Source organism: Xenopus tropicalis, chromosome 8 (assembly GCF_000004195.4).
Source record: "Xenopus tropicalis strain Nigerian chromosome 8, UCB_Xtro_10.0, whole genome shotgun sequence".
Classification (NCBI taxonomy): domain Eukaryota; kingdom Metazoa; phylum Chordata; class Amphibia; order Anura; family Pipidae; genus Xenopus; species Xenopus tropicalis.
In genome coordinates, this window is record NC_030684.2 from 64,632,245 (window position 1) to 64,654,487 (window position 22,243).

At 39.1% G+C, this 22,243-nt stretch overlaps 1 protein-coding gene across 2 annotated transcripts in view; it reads right to left on the minus strand.

Annotated features, from left to right (window-relative positions):
* Window positions 1–22,243, minus strand: part of sytl4 (synaptotagmin like 4) — a 39,462-nt gene that overhangs the window by 12,205 nt on the left and 5,014 nt on the right. Inside the window, exons 1-9 of one of the 2 annotated variants that reach the window (XM_031891103.1) lie at window positions 14,290–14,309; window positions 11,377–11,555; window positions 5,772–5,987; window positions 4,644–4,753; window positions 3,533–3,644; window positions 2,454–2,558; window positions 2,024–2,153; window positions 1,854–1,944; window positions 1,616–1,719 (exon numbers count right to left, since the gene is read on the minus strand). In XM_031891103.1, the coding sequence (XP_031746963.1) occupies window positions 1,616–1,719; window positions 1,854–1,944; window positions 2,024–2,153; window positions 2,454–2,558; window positions 3,533–3,644; window positions 4,644–4,753; window positions 5,772–5,987; window positions 11,377–11,501 (993 nt within the window). In that variant the 5' untranslated portion in view covers window positions 11,502–11,555; window positions 14,290–14,309. Of the gene's footprint in view, window positions 1–1,615; window positions 1,720–1,853; window positions 1,945–2,023; window positions 2,154–2,453; window positions 2,559–3,532; window positions 3,645–4,643; window positions 4,754–5,771; window positions 5,988–11,376; window positions 11,556–14,289; window positions 14,310–22,243 lie in introns of those variants that run through there. The other variant, XM_031891102.1, reaches the window with a different exon arrangement.

Genomic DNA, 22,243 nt, shown 5'->3' on the forward strand with positions numbered 1-22,243 from the left:
CCGCTTCACTGTTAAAAGCCCTTTACTTTGGTTCTATAGAAAGTCTGCACCATGCATTATATAGACCAAGGAAAGAAACTTCTTCATTAATTTCAGCATTAAGCTAGCCATACACACATTGATATTATTGTACGAGACAAGGGAACGATCTTTCCTGTCGCAGAAAAGATCGCAATTGTAACGTGTATGGCCACCTTTAGACACTACAAAACATCCTGAGATACCTTATATAAAATTACTAATAAATCATTTTTCCTGATATTCCTCTAACAATTATCTCCCTCATTTTTAAAGGTTCACAGATACAAGGGCTCATGTGGGCATCAAGTATTTCATCACACTGAGCCTTCAATTCCCTTGACCAATTTACGCAATTTCCCAAATAACAATGTTTTTTCAAATAATGATTTAGAAGTTATGGTGGTAAAGACAAATTCCTTTCAAACACATAAAGAATGCCAGCCTTTTAGTAAAATACAAATGGGAAACAAGTGCAGTCCATGTGGACCAAAATGACTGGGAGGAAAATCATAGATTGTCTATATCAACCTCTAATTAGTACTAGAGACAAACAGATATAATTCAAAATAATAAGCCAAACATACCTTCTATACTGCAAAAGAAACTTCTGCCTGCCCTAGGTAAAAAAAACTCCTACACATGATATGGGACTGTCCTGTGGTAACACATTTCCTTGCCAGTAAATTAGATCTGCCACAGGTCCATAACCCTATCATGTGTCTTTTGGGTCTGGCTGATTCCCTGGGGCCCAGAACAAACACTAGATCCCTAGCTACAGATACCTTCTCAGGATAATTCTGTTGCTGATCTCCTCCATAACCAACTCCTCTTTCTCCCTAATCTTTTCCTTTTCTTACCTTTTGATTACAATAAAACAATAGCAAAATTTAAAAATTAAAATCAGGTATAAAACTTATCTAGAGAACTCAGATTACTCTCCAACAGAGTCCATTTTAAGCAAGTTCACTTTTTTTTTTTTTTTTAATCATTTCTTTCTCTGTAATAAGACAATGTCTTATACTTGATGGTAGCTATGCTGCATACCTCCATATGAGTGGCAATACAATACTATTGGGTTTGTTTAATGTTTATACATTTTTTAGTAGATTAAGGGTTCTGGCACACGGGGAGATTAGTCGCCCGACTCGCCCGCGACAAATATCCCTTGTTGCTGGCGACTAATCTCCCCGATATGACATCCCACCAGCGAACATGTATATCGTCGGTGGGATGGCATACGTGGCAACTTCGCCGATTTCCGAAAATTGCGCCGCCGCGTATGCCATCCCACCGGCAATTTACATGTTCGCCGGTGGGATGTCATATTGGTGAGATTAGTCGCCAGCAGCAAGGGAGATTTGTCGCGGGCGACTAATCTCCCCGTTTACCAGAGCCCTTAAGGTATGGTGATCCAAATTACGGTTATAAACCTTATCTAAAAAAACCCAGATCCCAAGAATTCCAGATAACAGATCCTATACCTGTAATCCAAAAACAACAGAAGGTTATATAGATGAAACAATATCAGCTATCTAGTTTTCTTTAACTGCCAAATAATAGAGTACAAGTAAATACAAGAAAATGACTTGCAAACCATTTCTATGTTAAGACGTGGAACAGATTTGCTTCTATCTCCCAGTGCATTTTCTTCTGGAGCTGCTGGCTCTGGCCGTAGATCAAGGACAGATTTACTGTAATCTGAAATGATAGTTCTCTCAGTTATTTAATAAATGAAACCAATGTTTTCACGTTTCTGCAAACTCAATATGCATCTCAAGTGTTACAACATGTATATCCACTGATAAATATACAGCTCAGCACTATAACTTTACCTGCAGGTTTTAAGAGCCTTCGTGGATTTTTTTTAAATAGGGTATCACTTTCATCAGCAGATCCTGCACTTCGACTCCCCAGAAGAGCCTCCTAAATTATGTGAAAAGGAGAAGCTGTTCATCACTGACACTCAAAGCAAAATTACCAATATACTGATATAGAGACTTACTCCCTCAGAATCAGACTGATGGCGATCCCTTGATCTAACAGGCACTGTAAGGGTGGCAACATTAGCCCCTACAGGTCCCTGTGCTCTTTTTGCATCTTGCAGGGTAGCAGACTTTTCCAAAGAATTCCTCCTGAAAAATAAATAATAAATATAACATTATCCTTGTAGACCATCATCTGGATACTTGATTTCTTACACCATTCTTTCTCTCTTAGAAATTGAGGATAAATCATTGTTTTTTTGTTTTGTTTTTTTAAATCTGGTCATACCCTGTAAGTTCTTATGAGCAAGGGCTTTATCCCCTTCTTCTGTCAGTATTTGTATGTTTGGTGTATATACTCCAAATATACATAGTAATAAAAAAAAAGTAATAATAAAAAATAGATAATAATAGTAATTAAACAAAAAAAAAAACAAAACATTTTTGAACCTTGAAGTTGATGGAGAGCTTTTCTTGGAGTCCGTTTTGTAACTGCTAAGGCTCATTTGCTCTGTAGATTCAGTGTCACTTTTCTGGTCCCGGAGGTCTGGAGAGCTTTGCATCATATTGCAAGATAGAGAAAATGAAACAAAGCAGAATGATAAATTACTAGATATTTATCACATTTTATGTGATAGTACCCTAAAAAGTACCCTTCCATTCAGTATCGCCGCTCCCTATACGTAGAGTACGCACTCTGCGTAGGGCACCAATTCCCAGGGGGGCACCCAGTACCGCCGCTCCCTATGCAGAGTACGCAGTCTGCGCACCAACATACCATGTCATCATCGGCGGCTCCTTCTCTCTTATGCCGCGGCAACAGGCCCTTTTATAAGGTTGCGCCCGTGCGTATGACGTCACATGTCAGCGACGAGGCGCAACCTTATAGAAGTGCCTGTTGCCGCAGCATAACAGAGAAGGAGCCGTCGACGATGACTTGGTCTGTTGGGGGTTCTTTCTATGGGGGCAATTGGGGGCACTGTGTGTGGGGACTACTGTCTATGGGGGGTACTGTGTATGAGGCAATTGGGGGCACTGTTTATGGGGGCAATTGGGGCACTGTGTATGGGGGCACTTTCTATTGGGGGCAATTTGGGCACTGTGCATGGGGGCACTTTCTATTGGGGGCACTGTGTGTGGGGGCTACTGCCTATGGGGGGTACTGTCTATGGGGCAATTGGGGGCACTGTTTATGGGGGCAATTGTGGCACTTTCTATTGGGGGCACTGTGTGTGGGGGCTACTGTCTATGGGGGCTACTGTCTATCGGTCAATTGGGGGCACTGTTTATGGGGGGCAATTGGGGCACTGTGTATGGGGGCTCTTTCTATTGGGGGCACTTCCGTAATACTTGGAGGAGGGGGAACAAAAGTAAACTTCTGCTTAGGGCACCCATTTGGCTAGCAGCGGCCCTGCTTCCATTCTTTGTTCAGTATGTTCTGACTTTTAAACCAACATAATGCAAAAGCAACAGTCTGATTTTAACACACCCACTTTCTAGATGTTCTCACTAAACACATATTAAATTACCCAGAGCTCTTGTGTTGCTGTTGAGGACTCCTCTGCGCTTTCCTTGTTTTTGGCTCATTTAGCTGCTGGGAAAACTCTAGAAGAGCTTGCGCAGTTGTTTCCCTTTTGTTTGCTAAAAAACAGGAAAAATAAGTGTAATGACAATTAAAAGGCCAAAGCTTTAGGTTCTAGAAGAGTTATTAAATAGAGTCAGGCACAAAACAAAACAATCCACAACAGTTTTCAGTACATCTCGGTTAAGTGGTTCCACAATCTATAAAGCAGTGAATCATGATGCTTTCCGTGGAATGACATCTTAACCTGACAAATAGTATGTATTACTAAAATTAAAGTAACAGTAAATGTTAGCAAACCCTGTATGTATAACTAGTAAAGCAGGTGTTCCAGACTTGTTTTTGGAATGGAGTGTGGACCTTTCAGTCCTGCTTTGCAGCCCTCATTGCCTTTTCTAACTGTGTCATCCCTACCACATTTTAAACTGTTCTATATCACCTGTTTTAATAAGTCCATCATTTTAGAAGTCACATTTTTATTTCTGATGGCTTTTTGTCACTTTAATTAGAACTGGGATTAAAGGCAAGGATTAGCACAAATTTAAAATTCTAAGTTATCTAAAATTCTAATTATCATTAAAATTATAAATGTAGTCTATATAGAACCCATGAAAATAACAGAGAAGGCCGTTAACTCCTTTTTTACTGTACTGCTCCATCTCAGGTGTGTGGCTTCTTTAGAAGTCTGCAACTCTGCTGCTGCACAAAGGCTTTGCACTTAGTAGATACCTTTTGGTCAGGAAGTACAGGGCCCTCTACAAAGGCAATCTATGCCTACCACACAAATACAGAATGTATGTTCCCAGCTTCAAAAATCAGTCTGGTGGTATACACAGGAGAATGGGGGGGGGGGGAAAGAGGAAAAGAATAACACAAAGGTAGCATTTAATAAGCCACACATGGGACAGGGCGCAGAACGTTCTTTAATTGCACTAACAAATATAGAAGCTTTATTGCTAGTCTACCAAAAGGTATTTATTTTTAAAAACTACCTCTACTACTTCAAGTAGTATGTCAGTTTCAATACTGTTGTGACTGCCGTGTGTTTCATACCATACCTGAAGGCTTTTGTCGTAAGGACATCCTCACCATATCACGCCCAAGTCTGTTAGCAAAGCGGTTCACCCTCTGATCATAGAACCAGTCACCAGTTGACTTCTTTAGGTCACTATAAAGCCATATAAGAAATGTTTAGATACAATCCTATTTAATCTGATTTATGCAGCAGCAAGGTACTGTTTACATTTGATTAATCTGTTGGCACTTGCTATGCATGGTATATACCACAGTCAGTTTTGTATATGTTTTTTTTGTTTTTTAAATATAAATAGAGATATACCTGGTGTCATCTGCACTGTGTAGAACTTTATCTGGTGTCATGTGTAATACAGAGACCTAAAACTGGTGGCATACATAATATGCAGTGCTATATCTATTACTATGCATAATACACAGCAGTTTGTAACATTTTTCTCAGTACCTGCAGGCAAGAGGATGGTAAATGTATCCTAGTATTTATTACATCTCTCTTTCCTGGAACTATTAATCCTAGACTCTGAGCCTAAGAAGGTAGCATTTACTGTGCACCTATTTAAAAGCGAACATCTTATTGGTTGCTGCATATTGGCAACCCTTTTGCATTTTATTACATATAAGGGTTTCTCTCTGTTGCACACCATGCAACAGTAGTCAAGCACAAGATTTGTCCTTCTTGGGCCTCAACAGAAAATAAAGAAGGACTTAATGCCAATGTCAGCAGATTAAGAATAAGGTGACCACCACCAAGAAGTGATGTTTAGGCTGTTATTTTACTGTCAAAGGACAGTATTTCTATGGCCATTACAGATTTATTATCCACTGATTCACCCTTTGATTAATCTTTTAAACCTACTCTCTTATTTTAGATACCTTTATTAGCAGCCTTACACAGTTTTCTTAACCCAACAACCCAACAACAATGTAACTGTTTTTGTGACTGATGCACTGTCAGTTTGGGAAAATACTCTTCAGTTTCTTTAATACCTGTTAGACCTATAAATTACAGTGTTGATCAAGGCTTACTAAAGCAAAAACAGAAGGCCATTCAAAGCAACATTTATTTTTAACTCCTTTACTTGTAAAGAGAGAACATTTTCTGTGCACCCAAAAGGTACATTCAATGCGAATACAAAAATGACCAAACTCACGCTTCCTTGCTGCACACATTGCATTTCCAGCCTCCTCCAGTAGTATCTACTCTGCATTCCTTGCACACCAGGTGGTTGCAGCTTCGGCAAGTATTGGCTTTGGGAGCAATTCTTCCCATATTGTTCTTGCAGCGAGCACACGCCCGCTCACTGTAACGCTGACTTCCCCTCTTGGCCCCTTTCCTTCGAATATCAAGGAGTTCATTTCTCAGCCTCCTGATTGTAAACCAGAAATATTAGGTTTAAGTAACCTCACCTGGATATAATTAATGCAATGTGTAATAAGAATGTATACTATATGTGTAGTGCTTTTGACTGAGGCCAACACATATGATTATACACTGGCATAACAATGGGGCACAAGGCCTAGCAGCTGCTGAGGAGCCTAGAAGTAGAGGCCACTGTGGGATACTGACTCTTGACTATGTTCAAAATAGTTTCTTTAAAATACAGTAGAGCACCAAGCTTTCTGGGGATCCTATACAAAATTAGCAAATTATATATCTGGAACAAGAAAACAATATTGTTGATTATCATCACCAATAGCATATTTATCCCTGTAGTATTCTTTCCTATACAAAATATTTTAAAATAATAATTCCTAAAAACTGGTTTATAAAAGTTACAGCATTTTGTATTAGGAGCACCACCCCCTATTACTTTTTTGTTTAATGAAAGTCAGTTGGTAATCATCTGGCTCCTGCAACATTGTTTCAGAGGTCAAAGCCAGGAATGCAAAGAACAGGGTGAAAGATATTCTTTTCAATAGTTACAAGTAATTTTAGAACCACTGCAATTGTTTAATGGACTTTTTGCATGGACAACCTCTTTAAAATACAGAAGTGCTAAGGAAAAACTACGCCCTATTAAGGGAGACCTGTTATCCTAAGAAATACATTTCAAATTATTTTCTATTTTGCTAGTCAGGCAACATTAACTTTATTTACACTATAAAATTATATAAACTTTTTTCCTGCAGTCTTTTTTGCAGGAAAACACTGTTGTTATAGACAAGCTTTGTATCATCCCAAATCTTGTTTATGTGCCAGAATGGGGGACCTGATGACCATGCACAGGCTACTCAATTATAGACCATAAGAAGCGAGGGGGAATGGGGGGATGAGAGTAGACAGTGACAAAAGTAAAAACTGTCTATGAAAAGTCTATGGTTTTATAGGGGGCGGGGAAGTCAATATGATTGACAGCTAAAAAACAAGTATGGGTGTTTTAATAAAAAAAATTTGGGTTTTATGCTTAAATTGAAAAGGACTTGTTGTCCGAGTTGGAATCAAGTACATGGTTCTGTTTTTTAAATTGAATAATTTGATAATAATGGAGTCTATGGGAGATTGCCTTTCTGTAAATCTAAGCTTGCTGGGTAACAGGTTTCCAATTACTGTACAGATTTATATGTCTGGATAACAAGACCTGATTAACACAGATATCATTTTATTGCTGATAATGCCAAGTTGGCATTAGCTCATTTATTTACATATCTTGCTGTGTTGTGCACTTTATTTAACTAGTACTGCACCCAACAATTTACTGACTCACTGCAATTTACAGACTGCACTGCCTTGAGGAAAAGAATTCAGGACCTACTTGCCAAACACAATATTAACTATCGTGCTCCACATTATCCCTGCACACTGCGGTCATTAGAGGGCATAAAGGAGTTTGTTGTCACAGCAACTTGGCTACACACCCTTATACTACACCACTCCCTACACATGCTGTCAGTGTTTCTTAATTCCTAAAGGCATGACTAAGTACTGCTTAATTATATCTGTATCACTCATTTACCATATTCTACAATTTCAACTCAGTCATTGCCCTCATCCAGCTCTACTAAAACAGTTTTAATGCCATAGTTACCCACTTATGTTCCATAATAACAGATACAGGACTTGAAAAAAGAGTAGGGTTGCAACATGGCCAGTATTTTATCAGTCAGGTCAGTAAAAATAGTTCTTGATGACATTGTTATCAATACAGAAGAAAGGATGCAGAGATAGGAATGTCATAATTAAAGTCCAAATTTAAATAAACAGGGCAATAGACACATGTGTATTAGATATACAGTGGGTTGCAAAAGTATTCGGCCCCCTTGAACTTTTCCACATTTTGTCACATTACAGCCACAAACATGAATCAATTTTATTGGAATTCCACGTGAAAGACCAATACAAAGTGGTGTACACGTGAGAAGTGGAACGAAAATCATACATGATTCCAAACATTTTTTACAAATAAATAACTGCAAAGTGGGGTGTGCGTAATTATTCAGCCCCCTGAGTCAATACTTTGTAGAACCACCTTTTGCTGCAATTACAGCTGCCAGTCTTTTAGGGTATGTCTCTACCAGCTTTGCACATCTAGAGACTGAAATCCTTGCCCATTCTTTCAAAACAGCTCCAGCTCAGGCAGATTAGATGGACAGCGTTTGTGAACAGCAGTTTTCAGATCTTGCCACAGATTCTCGATTGGATTTAGATCTGGACTTTGACTGGGCCATTCTAACACATGGATATGTTTTGTTTTAAACCATTCCATTGTTTCCCTGGCTTTATGTTTAGGGCTCTGGCACACGGGGAGATTAGATGCCCACGACAAAACTCCCTGTTCGCGGACAACTAATCTTCCCGAGTTGCCTTCACCTGCCATCCCACCGGCGAAAATATAGGTCACCAGTGGGATGGCACATGCGGCGGCGCGATTTCGCACAAATCGCCGAAAAAGCCTCGCGAGGCAACTAGGGTCGTTGTCCTGCTGGAAGGTGAACCTCTTGCCCTGTATTTTACTCCATCCATCATCCCATCAACTCTGACCAGCTTCCCTGTCCCTGCTGAAGAGAAGCACCCCCAGAGCATGATGCTGCCACCACCATATGTGACAGTGGGGATGGTGTGTTCAGAGTGATGTGCAGTGTTAGTTTTCCGCCACACATAGCGTTTTGTATTTTGGCCAAAAAGTTCCATATTGGTCTTATCTGACCAGAGCACCTTCTTCCACATGTTTGCTGTGTCCCCCACATGGCTTGTGGCAAACTGCAAACGGGACTTCTTATGGTTTTCTGTTAACAATGGCTTTCTTCTTGCCACTCTTTCGTAAAGGCCAACTTTGTGCAGTGCACGACTAATAGTTGTGGACAGATTCCCCCACCTGAGCTGTAGATCTCTGCAGCTCGTTCAGAGTCACCATGGGCCTCTTGGCTGCATTTCTGATCAGCGCTCTCCTTGTTCGGCCTGTGAGTTTAGGTGGACGGCCTTGTCTTGGTAGGTTTACAGTTGTGCCATACTCCTTCCATTTCTGAATGATCGCTTGAACAGTGCTCCGTTGGATGTTCAAGGCTTTGGAAATCTTTTTGTAGCCTAAGCCTGCTTTAAATTTCTCAATAACTTTATCCCTGACCTGTCTGGTGTGTTCTTTGGACTTCATGGTGTTGTTGCTCCCAATATTCTCTTAGACAACCTCTGAGGCCGTCACAGAGCAGCTGTATTTGTACTGACATTAGATTACACACAGGTGCACTCTATTTAGTCATTAGCACTCATCAGGCAATGTCTTTGGGCAACTGACTGCACTCAGACCAAAGGGGGCTGAATAATTACGCACACCCCACTTTGCAGTTATTTATTTGTAAAAAATGTTTGGAATCATGTATGATTTTCGTTCCACTTCTCACGTGTACACCACTTTGTATTGGTCTTTCATGTGGAATTCCAATAAAATTGATTCATGTTTGTGGCTGTAATGTGACAAAATGTGGAAAAATTCAAGGTAGCCGAATACTTTTGCAAGCCACTGTATATCAGCACGTGTGCAGTCTTTATGTGTATGGCATTTTAATGCATGTTGAGCACATTTTTGTGCTTAATGGTAAATGAGCCTTTTAAGTCAGATACCAGTTACCAAATTTCTCTAACCTACCAAGCAAATAATGACACTTTACAAATGTCAGTTGCCTTGTTTAAAATGTCATAAAACTAAATGGGAGAGTGACAGGAGAGTAATCTAACATTACTCTACATAAGGACAAATGAAACATGCGGTATGTGAATGATTTTCTTTTGGCTAACCACAATTATTCATGCCAATAAATGTCTAATGTTCATTTTAACCCATCTATAAGATTTCCATAAGAGTATTCTGGTATGTAGTAACATGGACAATCTCCCCTCAGCAGTGAATCCCAGTCTCAGCTGCAATTATGGATAACACACAAACTAGCTGCAGATACCAAAATGCATTTTATCTATGTAGCTAGCACAAGAATATACAGTATGCAGCAAGCTTTCTAGGATTTCATAACCAGCTTACTTTACAGCTTACTGCCAATTTTGTTAATAAAGTCACAGGCACAAAAGTCATAAATCCTGTCAGGATTGGTCCTGGGAGTTTTGGTGCAATAGTCAGAACCAGTACTATTGCATCCCCAACTCACAATGTATATGTATGGTATGGTAACAATGTATGTATGTAAAAATGTGCAACTCAATCTTTAAAATCCTATTTACCTGTCAGCCTCTTATCTGATCACTTTTTTTTTTCTTGTTTTTTCCCTTTCCTGTCTCACCACGCCACCATTCCTTCCTCTCTCTAATTAAACTATTCATTGATTTTTTAACATATCTATACTGTATCTAGAAGTGTCTAGAGCAGTGCTGTCCAACTTCTGCAGTGCCGAGGGCCGGAATTTCTCTCGCATACATGGTGGAGGGCCGCTAATGGAAACCAGTTTTGGCCACTCCCCCATTTTAAACCACACCCACTTTAAACCACACCCATTTTATCACAATGGTTGCTGCAGGGATATCAACCATCATTCATATGTTAAAGAATGATATTATGTCATATTAAGACACACCCTTAAATCCATATGCCGCCTCCTCCTCCCCTGTGGATAGCACAGCAACCCCCAGCATATAATTGCACACCTTAGGGACCATTTAATGGCTATTTCCAACTGCTAACAAACTCCCAGACCAAACCCCTGCCAGGTTCACCTCCCACAGGCAGCATAGTGTAGGCAGAATATGGCACACACAGGCAGCATTCTGCCTTTCCTATGCTGCCTGTGTGTGCCATACTCTGGCTGCCCTATGCTGCCTATGTGCCATACTCTGCCTACCCTATGCTGCCTATACACAGGCAGCATAGGCCAGGCAGGACATACAAGGTGTATGAGGTGTGAATAGGTGAACAATGTGAGTGATTACAGCCTGAGCCTGAGGTGTGAACACTGCAGGGGGTGAACAATGCAGAGATTAAAAGGTGTGAACAACACTGGGGATTACATATTTAAACAATACAGAGGGATTACAGCCTGAATCTGAGGTGATAACTATGCATGGGGCCAGTTAAGGTTAGTACGGATACCATTTAAAGCTAACACAAAGTTAAGCCATCAAAGCAGCCAGACAGGTGGGGGCCACACAGAGGGGGGTCGAGGGCCGAATGCGGCCCGCGGGCCGCCAGTTGGACAGCACTGGTCTAGAGAAACAAAAATGGTCACTTTCAAGAGGTTATTTCCTGTGGTGTCTATACAGTGTCCATGACATTATATAGGAACCTGTAAATATAACAGAAAATATATCTCCCGTACCTGATTCTCTTCTCTTCCACTTTCCGAAGATCCTCATCTCTCTGCAGGACATGTAAGATAAGGTCTCTCTCAGTGTCCGACAGGAAGTTAAGGTTAACCAGCTCCATATTTTTTGTCACGTCCATTGCCCAGTATTTTTACTGAAATCCCCCAGCCTCTTGTGTTCATGAAAAAAAATCCTGTTTAGAAAATAAAATAAAGTGTTTGTCTATGTTTTATTCTCCTAAAACAGGGTTATAAATCTGTCTAGTTTGTATTGCATTTTCCAAGCTTTGATAAACCATCTTGGCCATTTTAGGTTTCAACATGTAAGTAATGAATTGTGAAACGCACAATTCTCGGAGCACACCCATTTGTGCTACCATTAAAACTTTACCAGAGGGAAGAATTGCTTATTACTGGTGTGCCTGGCCGCTCACAGGATTTAGTAAATATGACTGTACTTGTGCCCTTGCATACAGCCTACACTGATGGATTGAGCAATATTGTGCGTATGAACACAAGTCAACCCTGGAATTACCAGCAGCCTGGATCTGGCAGTAGAAACATTCTTGACTGATCCACTAGTTGCTAAAGAAATCTATTTTTTGTTGGCACTAACGGGGTGCTTCTCAATGTAAAGCAAATGGATTTTATCTTCCTATCAAGCAAAGAACAAATACTAAAGCAGACATACCAATAAGCTGTGAAAGTTTCGTAGTAGTCCGCCCACATTCATATTTGTGCAATTCATCATAGAGATGATGCACATATTGTCTATATCACAGAGAACACTTCATTCTTTAATACCTAATGAGCAAATTAACAGATGTCCTTGTCCTAATGCAACAACTTTCTGTGAAAACTGGGCCACAAGCATACTGGATATTCTAAAGGCGAGGCAGTAAGGAGATATCTGTATGCACTAGATTTGTTTTGTGAAAGGAAGTACTTCTGTATTAAAGAGCAACAATACCCTTAAATTTGCAGGAGAATACCTATAAATCAAACTGCAGCACATCCTTGTTGCAATAGTGAAAAGGTGATTTTATTTTCAGGTCAGATAAACAGGCAAAATTTTGGGCTTACTCCTGCCCTTTCTCGAGCCTTGAGAAAGGGCAGGCGTAAACCGGAAACGTTGCCTGTTTATCTGACCTGAAAATAAAATCACCTTTTCACTATAGCAGCAAGGATGTGCTGCAGTTTGATTTCTCTGTGATGTTCGTGCAGGGGTCCCCAACCTTTCTTACTCATGAGCCACAGTCAAATGTAAAAAGACTTGGAGAGCAACACAAGCACCATAAAAGTTCATGGAGGTGCCAAATAAGAGCTGTGATTGGCTATTAGGGAGCCTCTATGCACACTATCAGCTTACAGGGGGCTTTATTTGGTAGTAAATCTTTTTTTTATTCAACTAAACTTGCCACTAAGTCAGGAATTTAAAAATAACTACCTGGTTTGGGGGAACTGAGAGCAACATCCAAGGGGTTGGTGAGTAACATGTTGCCCCCGAGCTACTGGTTGGGGATCACTGGTCTAAACCCTAGGCAAGGGGTTATTTTACTGCCTAGCACCCGACTGAAAAAGCTTATGACAAGGTGGTAGAAAGCACACACATCAAGTGCTACTATAGACTTATGATATCTCATCATACAGATTATAAGAAAACACCCCAAGTGTGAAGAATGCTACTTTATTTAGCTGGCCATGCCCACAGGGATGTCATACCATACCCCCATTGCACATTAGGCTACACCCCTCCTTTTTTTGGTTATAAAATTAAGTAAAATAGAATCCATGTAGGAGTGGATATTGGGCCCACCTAAACTGTATATCACTGTGCTAAAAAAAAACAATATTAACAGGACATATACAGGTATGGGATTCCAGAACTGCATTCCAGAATGTTCCTAAATTTAGTAACGCTATTTTAAACAATTTACTACTGACATCAAAGAAAGACAGTTGTACAGCAGGACAATTGGTACAGGAGTTTAAGCAGGCATTTCAATACAATGTATGAACTAATTTAATAAAGGCAATAAGAATAAACAAAAATATGGTTTTTCATGTGCATCTTTACATGTGCAGCATGTATCATGCAGATACTGGATGACAGATCTTAGGGTGAAGAAACATGGAGCTACTAATAGCAGCTACTTGTTACGGCTACAAAAATAGACAATGCTGATCATTTACTGATAATTACTAAATGTGTTTTCACTACACGTGTTTTCTGGCGTTTAGTAGCCATGACACTTGTCATGGCTACTAGCTAGCTGCTAGCTAACTAGCTAGTAGCTAGCTGCTACTACGCAGCTGTGTGGCTTCACCCTTAAAGGAACAGTAACATCAAAATATGAAAGCGTATTAAAGTAATTACAATATGATGCACTGTTACCCTGCACTGGTATAACTGGTGTGTTTGCCTCAGAAAGACTATTATAGTTTATATAAGCAAAGCTGCTGTGTAGCCATGGGGGCAGCCATTCGAATGAAAAAAGGCACAGCAGATAACAGATAAAATGCCATTGTATTCTAGAGAGCTTATTTGTTATCTGCTATGTAGCCTGTCCCTTTTCTCCTTTTTTCCAGCTTGAATGGTTTCCCCCATGGCTACACAGCAGTTTATTTATATAGACTATAGGAGCGTTCTGTAGCAAATACACCAGTTTTACCACTGCAGGGCAACAGTACATTACATTTTAATTACTTTAAAACACTTTCATATTTTGGTGTTACTGTTCCTTTAAGGCTGTGACACACGGGGAGATTAGTCGCCCGCGACAAATCTCCCTTGCCGAGGGCAACCAATCTCCCCGATATGACATCCCACTGGCAAGAATGTAAACCGCCGGTGGGATGGCATATGCTGCGCCAGCGATTTGCTGAAATCACAGAAGTTGACTCTTGCCCTTGCGGTGCCGCATATGCCATCCCACCGGCGATTTACATTCTCAAATCTCCCTTGTCGTGGGCGACTAATCTCCCCGTGTGCCACAGCCCTTAGATATCTGGTTTCTGCAAGTAAAATGTTACACTGAGAATGGCACAAATTAAAAATTTAATGGACCAATGTAAAAAAAAAAAATGTGCACTGCAAAGAATTCGTTTTACACAACATAATAAATATGCCCCATAATGTCAGTCGGCTAATTGTAAAAATGTTGTAAGCATAACAAATTAACAGAAGAGGGTTGATTCACTAAAGGTCGATAAGCGGTTTGCGGTAAAATTGACGTGAAAAAAACGCGCAATTCACTAAAGTATTATTGCATGCGTTAAGTCGAATATCGCGTGCGTTAAATAGTGCGCAACCGAATACATAAATTTCAACGCATTGCGTTAATTCTTGCGCATAAATAATATCAATGCATGATTCACAAACACTTAGATGCGCTAAATATCGCATTAGTCTATGCAAAAATGAATACCTACTTGGGGCATGAGGTAATTATAGAAAAGTACAGTTCATGAGCTTTTGGCAACACAGTATGGACTTTGCAGTGTGATTTTTTTATAAAAAATGTCTGTAAAAATGTCATGGATATGACTCTCAAAAAAGGTCATATACAATAGCTTTGCCCACTTCTTAACAACATTTTTGAAAATTGTCGGTAGAGATGGAAAAATTATGGAAAATTGGTCTGTGACTCTATTAAGTCGGAGCACAAACTACATTTTTAAATGATATTTTTACAACATTTTCCTTTACCAGCATTTTTGTGAATTTCCCTTTAGTGTCTAATCTGCCATCAGAAAGTTAGATTGCACGTTTGTAATAAAACTTTACCTAGAAGGTAATTTTACTGTAAATATACCACTTTAACAATGAGCAATACACAATTAAAATTCACAATAATAAGTTTCTATTGAAGAGTTCTATACTGCAAAATGTAAATGTATTTCTTAATTTTTCATTATTTTGCCCCATTTTTCCTCCCTTATTGAAGGTTCAGTAAAAAAAAAAAAAAAAAAACCCTACAGTTAATGGGTTTTTACTATAATTACATTCATTATGGCTTAATATCTAACATTGCATTGAGTGTATTTCCCAACAATACCAAACCTTCCTATACGTTAAGCTTTCTTCTCTAATAACTAACAAAAGCATCAAACATATTTACCAGCAAGTAAATCACACTATTTCTGATGCAAGGTTGTTTCTGCTGACTTTTACTTTATTAACCAAAACTGTACTAAAGAAACTTTATTTCAGATAGATGAGCCTTGCTTGCAGTTATAATTTAATTAGGGGCAGAACCTTATTTGCTGCCTAAGTGTTTATTGTGGTCATGCAGAAAAAAACATTTAGCCTCTTTTTTTACTGGTGTGATCCTTTGCAAACCTATGTGTTTGGCCCTAATTTTTTTTTTTTTTTCTAATTAAGAGATAAAAACCTGGTATCCCCCTGTTGAGAGGTCCATCGTTCAAATTATTGTTAAAAAATAAAATAAACCTAGAAGGCACTAGAAGCCTGTAAAATCATAGACTAGAAGGCAGTGTTTTTACCCACTGGATGCCAGTTCACTGAAGTCCATGGGAAACATTTTATTCACAGAGATATCACAGTAACCAGAGGGGCCGCTTCCAAAAAAACACATTTAGGTCTAATTCTGTGTGGGCATCCGTGCTCTCCTGTGTGTTCTGTTGTTGCATTATTACTGTACAAGCTGCGTAAAAGCATAGAGCAATAAAGTGGATACAGACAGACTGCACAGACAGATATCTCTATGCCTGTGCTCTATGGCTGTTTGAGGAGATCTATTGGCTCTTCTTCTACCATTTACACAGTGCAAATTTTCCTGAGCCCCGCCCCCCTGCTGGCTCTAAATAATTACCCACCTCCCTGAATTCTCCTGCTTGTATGGGGCAATACTTTTGGCCTCATTCGTCTCTCTGCCCCATCACAGACTGCTAAACTAAAGCTTACACGCACCAATATAATAGTACAAAACAAAGTTTCAAGTTAGAAAATGGTCGAATGTCCATATAGGTATTGTGTATCTGATGATATCCATGGCTGATCTACAGTGTATTTCCAGAATATATCATTTGTACGATTGTTGTCTGGCAATTATTAATGGGCAAAAATTTAGCAGATTTCTTATTTTTAGGTTATTAAATTTATACGGACACGAAAATAATAAGTTTCAAAATATTGATGTACATAAACAGTTACTTACAGGTCATGTTGATAATTTTTTCACTGATAGGGCTGCTTTTGTAAGTAATTGTTACTTGAAGTTCCTAAACCTGATTGTTTTGCCAACCTGACTATCCCTTCTCAGCTATAGAGTTATAGCTTTTAATGCTAACGGACAGTGTCAGACTGGGACCCCAGAGACCCAACAGAAAACCTTAGACCCTAGACCCACTCTCCAAACTAATTTTCCTCCTTTCCTCACCCAACCTCTTTATTCTCCTAGTCTCTTTTATTTACATTCTAGCATCTATTCTTCCATCCATTTCTCCACTTTGTTCCCATTCATAGATAGAGAATAACCATGAAACAGGCCAAATGGTCAGGAGCAGGGGGACCCACTGACACCTGGGCACACTGGGAGTTTTCCTGGTATCCTGGTAGGCCAGTCCGACACTGCTAACAGATTCCTGCTGCACAAATATGGCAGCCCCCTCATAGAGGAACTTTGGGGATCAGATTGGTAATGTAAAAGCATCAGGAAGTACTTTCATGGCAACATTGTAAAGTTCATGCAAAGACAATGTTATGATATATTTAAAAACAGTTTAAATTTAGGTGTCAGAATCCTACAATTTCAATCTGAATGTTGTTTTCAGATCATTGCATTAAAACGTACGATTAATATCCAAACGTTCATCATAAGACAACTGAACATGTACAGCCAGCTTAACGCCTTCTTGTCTTTCCCACTTCTAGGAATAAATTCAACAAAAACAGAGCCTTGAAAGGGTAGAATAGAGTTAATGTTCTTTGCTCCAGAAAGGGCAAAGGGCCCTCTAAGGCTAGTCATTAAATAGAATACATATCAGATGGCCAAATTATATTAAAATTATTATATCATACAAGTAGTCTTTGAAGCCATTGAGCACTAGGAGGATCATAAAAATGCCTTACATTGCCCCCCAGTCTACAATTTTGGACATCTTGTTCTTGTAAAACCAGGAACAAACAGTTTTTCATACGCCAGTCTATGACTAATTTTACCCTAGCTCCACCCCAACTATTTGTCTTGCAATGGTTGGCACCAAAGCAACAACCCAGGCATTAGACTTCAATCAAATATTTATCTACATGGTAACCATTGAAATGCTGGTGTAAAGGCTACCTTCAGACAGCATTTGACTGGCAGGCAGTGGGGGCCCCTGGGGCTGTGTGTGGGGGCCCCTGGGGTTGAAGCTATGGTGAGCCTTATACACCCCATTCTGATGTGGACAGCCTTCTAAAATAAGTGCGGATGTGAAATTTTAATTAATATACAGCCTTGCTTGACATATCCATATATGCATACACTTGAAATAAACTGAATTTGAAGTCTTTTGCACTAAAATTTGTGACTTGAATGCCTTTTATTTATTAAGTACAAAAATACCAAAACTGGAATGTAAAAATTTGGCAGCTAAAAGCTTGCGAGTTAATATAGCAGTCAATGGGAGTTGTCCTAGGCAAGGTCAAGCAATATTTTAAATTCGAGATATTCAAGCTTATAAACTTGAAAATGTGAGGTGTTTGGGTTTTTTTTTATCAAATGAGTTTACCATATTAATAAATAAACATTTTAAGTGCGAGAATTAGAAAAAACTCTCAAATTCACAAACTCGAAAATTGATAAATAAGCCCATTAATCGCTTTTCTTACAGAGACACCTAATAAACAGTATCACGCCATTAGACACAATGTAGATAGCTGAATAGCGGCTTCTGTGGCGCCCCATCAAAATGTTCTAACCTGGCCGATCGGCGAGTCGTCGGATATCAGCAGCTTCCTGCGATATCGGTCGACTCGCCGACATGCCATACACGCACCGAATATCGTACGAAACGAGGTTTCGTACGATAGTATCGGTGCATGTATGGCCAGCTTAATACTTCAAATTGTACACAATCCTTGCTACTTTTAAAAGATGTGTCAGCGCAGCACTACGGATCCCTCCCAGTTCCTTATCTACCTTGAAAAGCTTATCAGAAGGGATAGTAACAGAAACAGGCAGAATTCCACAATCAGACAGGAGGGTCAGGTATTAGCCACAAAGACTATTATCTTTCTTCTGCTGCACTAAAAGCAAAACAGATTCAAAATACTCATATAACATTTTGTTCTGACTAGTTTATTAGCAGAATTAAGGGTTTATAAGGATCTGTGCACATAAACAAGTTTGCCCTAGTGATGTGATAAACTTGCCAAATATCTCCAATGAACTGGTGTCCTTAACTTTCTTGTTTAGAACATACTGATGCAATATATAAAAAGTAGCAAGAATAAAAGAAGCAGACCCAATCTGCTACTCACAGAGACGGAATCGTATTGAAGGATATGTTGATTTAATCTTTAGTACCAACTCTACTTGGTTTTGGATATTTCGTGGCTCTTGTGGTATTTGTCTTTCTATTCTGTTTCTAAGAGTACATTTAAAACGCAATCTAGTTGCCAGAGCAAGCCTTGTCTGATAATTAGAAAGCAGATTTGCTCAGAGGCTGATTTTTTTAATAACTATTTATAAATATTATCCTTTATTGCTTATCTGACCACTCAGTTCTTCTCCTATTCATCTTCCTTGCTAGGAAAGTGGGTCACATACCTACAAGATATCAGTTTCAATTACACACCTCGAAAACTGTTAAGCAAAACTTTCAAAACCTCAAAAAAATTCCATTGTCTACAGCAAATGAAAAGTGAGTTTTAGGACAATGGTCCGGAGTGAGTTTTGATTTTTAGCAGCTCAGAGGGCTTCACCAAACCATCCTCCATTAAACAGTATCGCAATCCCCTGGAAACTCTTGTATGTCTTTAAGGTGAACATCCTGAAAACTGTGGTTATAAACATACTAGAATGTTAATACAAAAATGTTAAGTAATTCAAATACATAGATAACTTATGGGGCTGCATGCCCTAGCAGTTCCAATAGTGAGGTTGCCTTACTCAAAATTTAATGCAACCAACTAAACACATTTGGACAGAAACTACAGGAACAGTGTGAGATACAGGTTCAGAAGTTGTTCCGCTGAAAGCAAAGGGGTAGAGCTGTGTCATAGCCATGCATGTTCCATACCCTTTTTGTAAATGAACCCCACCTAACAAAAATTAAACTAGTCCTGTTATTTATAAATCACTACCTGATGTTTACCTCTACACGCTCCAGTAGAAAACTGACTAAACAAAATTAAAACGGAATCAATACCTTTCAGTAACTAAGTAGCCCAACTTCCCTCACATCCTCTTCCTGGAAAATAAGTCACCACTTCATTTACTGCTCTATTGTGGCTTTGTTATATTTGATATCTAACAGATGCTATTTGTCTCTGCATCAAGAGATCATTGCTTTCAATACAAAGAAAGCACAATAAACATCAGAGAACATAATACATTTAAATAATAAACAATAATAAAAATGATCCATACAGAACAGTTTCAGCTATTGAATGTTTGCGAGTTGCCTCTTATGAACCACTCACTTTAGGTTTTTCCACAACATTTTAATTGGATTGTAAATATGTCTTGACATTTTTCCTTTAGAATTCTCTGGTATAGTTCAGAATTCATTGTTCCATGAATGATGGCAAGCTGTCCAAGTGCAGATGCAGCAAAACAGGCCCAACCCCATGTTTCACAGATGAGATAAGGTTCTTATGCTGGAATGCAGTGTGTATCTCCAAATGTAAAGCTCCTCATTTAAAGGAGAAGGAAAGGTAAAAATCACTGGAGGCGTGACCCTGGGCTAGTGCTCCGGTTAGGAGAAAAAATGCACCAGCCCAGGGCAGCTGCAAAGGAGTGATCCTCTCCTTCTGTCTTCTTTAACAAGACATTTTATCCTACTGCACATGCACCAGCCCTGGAATTCAGAAGAATGAAGACGGAAGAGCATCGCTCCCTCGCAGCTACCCCAGGACTCCTAACATTTGGCATCCCCAGTGAGTTTTACCTTTCATTCTCCTTTAAGCCAAAAAAACTTCATCCATTCACAAAACATTCTTCCTGTTTCTTCCTGGTTTGTCCACATGATCTTTAACATACTGTAGACAGTCAGCAATATATTTAGAGAAAAGCAGTGGCTTTCTCCTTGCCATACACACCATTCCTGTTCAGTATTCTCCTGATGGTGGACTCATGAACATCAACATTTGCCAATATGAGACAGGCCTTTAGTTGATAAGAAATTACCCCGGGTTCCTTTGTAACCTTTCGGACACCTTGCAATTGGAGTTATCTTTAATGGTCAACCACTTCTGGGCAGGGTAACAATGGTCTTGAATTTCTTCCATTTGTATGGAATCTGACTGTTGATTGGTGGGCACCAACAAATCTTTTTCTAATGTCCTCAGACACCTCCTTTATTCGAGCCATGGCAAACATCCACAAATGTGTTGTATGTGTGATCAGGCTTTGCTGGCTCCCCGTTCTTTAAATAACACAGGGTTTCTCACTCACATCTGACTGTCATACTATTGATTGAAAATACCAGACTCTAATTTCACCTTTAAATTATATGATAATCCTAAAGATTCACTTACTTTTGCCACAGGCAGATTTGTTATTGGATCATTTTTTTCAATAATTACATTACCTAATAGAATGATTCTTGTTTAATTTGTTTAACTAGGTTAAAGGGTTCACAAAGTTTCGAGAACACTGTATATATTACACATATGCTATATTTATTATCTGTTTTTACTGTATAACACATTGCAACTTGAAAATTAATATTTGTATTTTGTCCAGAGGGAATGTTTTCAAAAGCAATGTATACATTGAGCATTCAAGCCAAGTAAACAGTAAGTTGCCAAACTGGTTTAATAAGTAAGAACAAGGGACAAGATAAAGGATTCTTTACCCTAAAGAAGGGTTAATGCAGTTGACAGCAGAATGAGAAAGAAATGAGCCAGACATTTTGGAGAAAGCTTGTTCTGTTTATCTCAGAATTTGACCTCAGGAAACTGATGGCACACATAGTTTCACACCCAGCTCCTGTGTTTTCACATGAAAGCAGCTGCTCAGGACAGAAGTGCACATAAAAAAAATGAATCGTGACAAAGAAAAATATAAACTATAACAAATATTGACCATATATCTTCTGTACATCAAACACTTGCGTGGCACCATAGATTTTATGTTTACAGGTTGTTCTTTGACCTGTGCTGCGTGTCTGAAAACATGTACCACCACAAGATCAAAGCCTGGGTCCAGTCCCCACAGTTCAGTTCCGGTTTAGTTAAATTCTGTGTTCCCGTGACGTGGAAGACGAGCAGTGAAGACGAGCAGTGAAGACGTTACCCAGTGTAACAAATCAGCATTTGCTATTTATGTGTAGTTAAAGGGGTTGTCCACCTTTGAGTTAACTTTTAGCATAATGTAGTTGTAGAGAGTAATATTTTAAGACAATTTGCAATTGGTCTTCATTTTTTATCTGTAATTTTGTAATTATATCAGTTTTTGTTTGGCAGCTCTCAAGCTTCGAGTTTCAGCAGCTATTTGGTTGCTAGAATCCAAATTACCTTAGCAACCAGGGTGTGGTTTGAATGAAAGACTGATTTATTAATAGTATATGACCTGAATATAAAACTAATTAATATAAACTAACCATAACAATTAAACTGTAGCTTTACAGAACAATATTTTTTTTGACTCGGGGGTCAGTGATCCCCATTTGATAGCTGCAAAGAGTAAGGGCTCTAGCATACGGGGAGATT